The sequence below is a fragment of the Octopus bimaculoides genome, chromosome 5, assembly GCF_001194135.2.
Source record: "Octopus bimaculoides isolate UCB-OBI-ISO-001 chromosome 5, ASM119413v2, whole genome shotgun sequence".
In the NCBI taxonomy this organism is placed as follows: domain Eukaryota; kingdom Metazoa; phylum Mollusca; class Cephalopoda; order Octopoda; family Octopodidae; genus Octopus; species Octopus bimaculoides.
Window position 1 is genome coordinate 26,202,126 of NC_068985.1, and position 7,225 is coordinate 26,209,350.

Consider the following 7,225-nt stretch of genomic DNA (forward strand, 5'->3'; position numbering starts at 1 on the left):
GTGATGACAAGGAATGGGTTCTCTACTACGCTCGCATTTATTTATATTTAAATGAGAAGAATGGCGATAGCAGTTTTGTATCTAGTGACGATAGGTAGTTTCACTACACACACACACACATATATATATATATATATATATATATATACATACACACACACACACACACACATATATATATATATATATATATTCACACCAAGTTGTTTTACACCTATTACACTAATTACTTTTTGTTTTTGAGCTCGGGTCAGACGCTTTAGTTTGACCCGATATTTGATATTGGTTAACAATGAAGAATATAGTAATAGCCGACTGAAAGAGAAAAAAACTACTCTTAAATTACAGAAAGCTATCTGTGTGACAACATACAGGTGGTCCAAATATATACGAAGTCAACTACGCAAATCTCTGAGATGACAGAGGTCCGTCGGTCGTCTGCGCTTTAAGCTACGTACCAAAGAATTTTTTTTATAGGAGACCAGAAACCAAATTGTAGAACGTTCGAGAAAACCATATCCCGCTATAGCTTCACGCTGATTGGTCGATTGATAGACAGATCACGTGAAACTATGGTGATTCACTCGTGGTGCTTGGCCGAGTATCTAGCGATTAGGTTTCGAAACACTGCTAGTGAGTTAAATAATGTACAGTGTATCAAGGTTCACTTTATATAATGAGGCAGTCTTTTTAAGGCAGGAAAATATCATTTGTAGTCATCAATATCCAAGTTTGGCGCCCTGATTCTTTCTCTTTTCTCGCCGGCCGGCGACGATGGCAGACGTCCAACAGCGGAGCTCTCTAACATGTCAGCACCAGAGCTTCACAAATAACTGCTGCCTATTTTCACCATAAATAAATATTGTTGTGTTGATAGTTCAGAGTCAGCGTTTCGTTGTTTATTTAGAATTTAATATAGGAAAGCGGGTGTACACCTAATGGTGTATAACCACTTTCCTATAAGAGGATCTGTTTCAGTAAATCTCATATGGTTCATCACTGTATAATATAACCGGAACAACAGCTCTGTGGATCACACCAAGCAGTTCGGCTACCGATCTGTTGATTTGTGAATTTATGTCGGACAACTGTTATATGCAGGACGATTGGCTATCTGCAGAGTCTAACACACCGCTAGAAAGAGCAGGTTGCCTTCCTTTACCCAAGAGCAGGGTATGGCGAGGGAAGTTGTGTAGTGGACATGGTTGAAAGATTTGAGGATAGCTTTTCATCGTAAATCAAACCCTCAATTGCTTCAAGTCCTGCTCCAGGGTAAGAGGGCAACTGCTATCATTCAGTGAATTTACAGAAAGATGTATGAAAGTGATAAAAATAGCCCGTGTGATTGGCCAACTTCCAGCATATACCTGAACGTGGTGGGGAAACCAGCTGGGATAGAGCCCTTGACCTTGGTATTCAGGTTAATCTTGAATCTGTGTGTTCTTGGTTTAGCCGTAAGTGTCCGTACTTAATTCGTTTTATATACTCTTGTTTTTCAGGCTTTTTATTTTTTCATTACCAGTTCTATAAAAATCGATGATAATTTGTAATAGATAAGAGAGCAAATGAAAATACAAGATATATTTAAACATACTGGGAAGCTGGAGATAGGAAAGGGATGTGAACTGAACAAATGATAACGTATGAACAAAGCAGTGTATATAATGGACATGAGAGAGAGAGGGGGGGGAGGTTCACGCAGTCGGAGAAGGTGAAAGACAAGATGGAGAGATGAAATCGATAAGCTTCTCGGCTTACGTGGAAGAAATGTTGGATTTAAACATAAATTAAACGAGCAAAACCTTAAGGTTTCACAATCTATGGGAATTAAATGTATCTACGTCTTCAATTTTTGTGAGATCTTCTGGTTTAATTTTGTAAGCTTTAAATAGATTAAGGGTTCGTCCAATCTAAATTAGGCATTGGGCACAGGATAGGACACCAGTGTGGAGCCCCTCGCATTGCCAAGGGCAGATTATAACCGAGTATTATTATTAAAACAATCCCGCCGAAATCGACTTTGAATTTCATCCCTCCAGGGTGGATAAAATACCAGTCGAAAACTGGGGTAGAAGGTATCATGTCAGGTTTTGTGCCTATATTAAAAACAAAATTAGATGAACTGGCAGAATTGTTAACGCGTCGGATAAAATGCCTTGCAATATTTGTTCCAGCTCTTTATGCTCTGGATTCAAATCAGCCGGGGTCAACTTTACTTTCATCTTTTTGGGGGTTGATAAAATAAGTATCAGTAAAGTACTGGAGTCAATGTAATCGACTTCTCTTTTCCTCTAAAACTCCCGGCTCGGTGCCAAAATTTGAAACCACCATTATCATCCTCCTCCTCCAAGTACACCAAGCACTTGCATCACATAATAAATGCATGCCATCAAAGTGACACTGGGGTAAAATATGCGAAGCCCAGAATATTTGCTGTGGCTCATCTTTTATATCAAGACAAAACGATGTACATGATAACACTTCTAATCAGTTAAGATCAGAAGCTATGAGTCATTGCTTGGTACTGCATCAGGGCATTTTATTATTATTATTATTATTATTTTGTGCATGCCATCAAAGTGACACTGGGGTAAAATATACGAAGCCCATTATACCCATCATGACTACCCGTCTGATAAGGGTACACCAGGCACATGCATCACAACCATATGTGCGCGACATGGTGATCTCATATCAAGATAAACAGCACATGACCTCGCGGGTGGGGCCCAGTTAGAATTTTCTTCAGGTCGAGTAGCCCATCCCACTCAAAAGGTCTTTGAATAAGGTTTGTTTAAGGATGTTGAACAAAACACCCATGTTTCCAAAGGTGAATTATTCAAACCCCAAAGAATTCCTTTCAACACATGGCTATGATACTCCCCCACTACTTCTGCTCATGATCAGAGATGCACATATCGTCAGCCACCAAGGGACATGCTCAACTGGTTAAGGTCAAACAACTGACAAGCAAATCTGTGGTATTGAGCAGAATATTTACTGTAGCCAATCTTTTTATACCAAGACAAAACAATGTACATGATAACACTTCCAATCAGTTAAGATCAGAAGCCATGAGAGCCACTGCTTATTACTGTATTATTATTATTATTATTATTATTATTATTATTATTATTATTTAGTTATAGGTCAGCTCTGATCGATCGGAACAATGATCATGTGTTCCATTCGCAACCTTCTCTCTTTTTGTAAATCTAGGCCCATCCTGTCCCATGCATCCGTCTTGTTTCAAGACGATAATGTCTGATTCGTGGGTGCTTTGTCTGCGATTGCGTAGAAGTTCATCCGTTAATATAGTCAAACCCTTGGCTTGTTCAAATATAAGTGCAAAGGAAAACCCATTTGATTGAACAAAATGTTAATTTGCTGATGAATTCATGGATGTTTCGAGTCATACGTCTTAATAATATTTTGATGATTACTGTTGTTTAATCCTAGGTGAGCCTTAATTGAGTAAGCCAATGTATCAAAGACGGGTTAGCCATAATAACATAGTTTTAATTTTTAAAACGGCAGATGAAATTGAGAGAGTTGTAACTGCTGCTTTTTCTCACAGTTAGATGGATTTGGCAATTTCTGTTCACACCATTCGATTTATTAGTTTCTCTTCTCCCCAACCCTTTCCCACGCGCTTCTATCTTGTAGGTCCCCATGTACATTATGCGAGTAAGTGTCGTGGAAAAGGTAATTCCGGGGAAATCACTTTCGAGCGTGTGAGTCACGTGATAGCAGTGCACCGTTCAGAACCAAAACAGCAGCAGCAGCAGCTGCATTATGCTCGTAGCAACGATGTAAATAACTCAAGCTGCTATGACATCAAAATGGTGTTACATCTTTGTCTTCAACAAAGTAATAAAAGAAAAAAAAACACTAAGAGATGTTTAATAGAAGTGATTTAAAACAGAAACTGCTGTTGCATATATGAAGTGGAAAAGAAAAACAATTGTTTATATTTTACCAAGAAATAGCCATAGCTACAGGTTGGATTTGCCGTCCCCTTCCTTCAGAAAAAAAAGTTATTTTATATTGAACAAAATAGTCTCACGTTCTCCCAACTTGTGATGAAGTCGAATGAAAATAATAATTCTCAGATGAATCCCGGTTGTTGTTGCTACGACGGCGTTAGCCGTTGGCGACAGCTTCTTTGGTACACCTTGCACGGTAAATACTACTCTATTTCGATATATACATACATGCATACATATATATATATATATATATATATATATATATATATATATATATATATATATATATATATATATATATATATATATATATCTGCTGGTCGTTACAGTTTAGTTTTTTTTATTTTATTTTATTTTACAGCATCAAATAAATTTATTGAAATTAGTTGAGTATTTATTTTGTTTTCACCAACTAAGAACCATACAACTGTGATTTTACACACACATACATATACACATGTGTATATCGCTTTTTCTTTATATATATGCATGCGCGCACACACACACACACACACACACATTACCGCTTCTATATTTCTACGTATCGTTTATTTCTATACATGTTTGTGTTTCTATACATGCATATACGTTATCTCACATCTAAATGATTTCAAGTAACAAAGTAAAAACATCGAAAAAAACCCATTGAGTTGCGTATTTTCTTATCGCTCGGCATTGCACGACAAAACTTTTGGTACTTATTTGTAACCTGGTTGGGGGAATTAACAAGGGCAACAGTTGGGAATTCTTGTTTATGCTTTTTATTATTATTATTTATTTTATAACTCTTGTTAGCACAGCGTATTATTTAGATAATTATTTTCTAAAATTAATTATATTTATTTAATAAAACTAATAACGGTTAATGTAAACATTAACCCTAATAACTAATGTAAAGAACTTACAACTTGAATGTCATTTTCAACGCTAGAAGACATTGAAGTAAACGAAAAATTTGTTTCAAGCGAAAGTCGCCCTTTTCATATAATTTTCTTGTAACTAGATCTAACCAAGCACACGTTACTAGTACTGATTTTATCAACTTCTTTAGAATTCTAAGTTTCATAGTCGACTACGACGGAATTCAAAATTAAAAATCACAAAACTTAATTGCCCCGTAAGGCATTTTGTTTGTGTAACCATGTCCACCACTAGCTTAGATTAAGAGTCCATATGTTGTTTTTCGTTTGAAGTTTGTATTTAACTGTCGTACCAATAAAGTTAATAAACGGAACGAAAGTTATTCCACTTCTTTATTTATTTATTAAAATCTGATGGGATTTAGGGAATGGATTCAAGAAACTGTAGAAATTGACTTCAAAAAATATTTTTTTAATCAAGATCTTATAATGACCAAAGTTATTAACTTTTCCATTTTCACTCGTTCCAGTTTAGTAATTAAAATGTTATGCAACAAGTGTAGCCCTCTCCATTCACACTATTTCTTTCATGCTAATTCAGGACCTCAAATCTTTAGCCAACCATAATTGAAATAAGGTTGTAATACTCGTTTTATAATATGATATAATTTTACACTTAGGTGCGGTTGGTTACTGGGACAATTTGTCAAATTTGAGTTGCTGTGAATTTTTACTTTGGATTATATATATATAGCCCCCAAAATACACGCATTGAATGATTATAAAGTCAGTGTTTATTAAAATAAATTTCATTTTCAACTTTTAATAGAATATAAGGCGGTGAGCTGGCAGAATCGTTATGATTAGAATCGAAATGCCTTTAAGCATTTCGTCCGTCTTCACGTTCTGAATTCAAATTCCTCTGAGATTGACTCTGCCCTTTCATCCTTTCGGGTCGATAAAATAAGTACCGGTTGGGCACTGGAGTCAGTGTAATCGACTTGCCTGCTCCCTGAAATTACTGGCCTTGTACTAAAACTTGAAACCAATATTTAATAGAATCAACCGGCCGAATTTAATTCCGATCTAATCTGCAGTAGACGAGATCCTTTAACTTTAATTCGTTTATGAACGCGTTTTCAAACCGACAACCGTTTTGGCCCAGGCACTGCTGAAAGCGCGATACAATGGAATTGCAAACATCAAGAAACATCTCGTTTGCTATTTGTGCACATTCTCATTCATCGGCTGCCGGTTTTATACTGTAAACTCTATCTTTTAGGTATCCTTATAACGAAAAAAAATCTAGTAATGTTCTGTTTGGAGAACGCGGAGGATATTCTACAGAACCTTTCCGTTCGATTCACTTGTTTTGACTAAATCTCTGATATATTCTTTGATAGGTATGTCTTTACTAAAGTAGTGTGCGAGTACTCCATGTTACTGGAAACAAAACTCCACTCCTTAAAATTCTTTTGAATGATTGACATGACAGCAAGTTCTAGTATGTTAAAGAATGACCCAGTTAATCCTTTGCGTGATAAACTTCACCATATTGTAACTGGTGGTAAATTAACATGATGTTCCTCCCTGTAATATGTAGATTTTCAGGTCCCCAGTCAATGCAATTGTGGCAGTTAATTGAGTCATGTAATTTAAATGTGGCATCATCATTCCAAGCAATTTTGGAATGTGTACATTTTCTATACATCTTACCAAACACAATTGCAAAACTCCACTTTTCAGTATAGATCATCTTCATTGAGGGCATGGATTATTCTTGGAATGTAACTTTTCCAATGACAGCACTTCAACATGCAGTGAATGCTTTATGTTGAAATTCACATCTCATGACCTACTTGCTACACAGATTTTATCAAACTCCCACAGTAGGTTTCCAGTACCTGTTCTTGCTTTGTGGGGCTCATTGATGTCCATGATTTTCTTGAAACATTTCTTGTGGACATTTTGAACAGTTCCTTCTGCTTCAATCTTATCTGTAATTCAAGTAATGGTAAGTCACATAGGTGGATCTGCTTGAAACTTCTTCCTAAACTGTCTTTGCACTTTGTGTTTAGAAACATTCAGTTGTGCATTAGAATAAATTTCCTTTGTTCAAAGCTTTGTCTGACTCCGTTAATTATTTCTAATGGATTAAATCTAAAAGAAATAAAGACTAAGTGCTACTGATATATTTTTGTGTATTTAACACTCTATGTCTATTAGAGATACTATCTCAGGACAAATATTTCAGTTAATTAGGCTTTCAATGATGTATCTACTGTAAGTATGATACACAGGTTGCTATTTCAAACTAATACTGCTTCTGTTGCACATAATGTATGTTTGTATATATATATATATATATATATATAT

The 7,225-nt window shown here is 35.8% G+C and overlaps 1 protein-coding gene across 2 annotated transcripts in view; it reads left to right on the forward strand.

The window, feature by feature from the left end:
- The first annotated feature begins 3,751 nt into the window (after nt 1–3,751).
- LOC106870167 (PGAP2-interacting protein) overlaps nt 3,752–7,225 on the forward strand; it is a 45,095-nt gene continuing 41,621 nt past the window's right edge. For both annotated transcript variants that reach the window (XM_014916165.2, XM_052968235.1), the window contains exon 1: nt 3,752–4,182. In XM_014916165.2, coding sequence (XP_014771651.1) covers nt 4,083–4,182 — 100 coding nt within the window. In that variant the 5' untranslated portion in view covers nt 3,752–4,082. The remainder of the gene's footprint in view (nt 4,183–7,225) is intronic.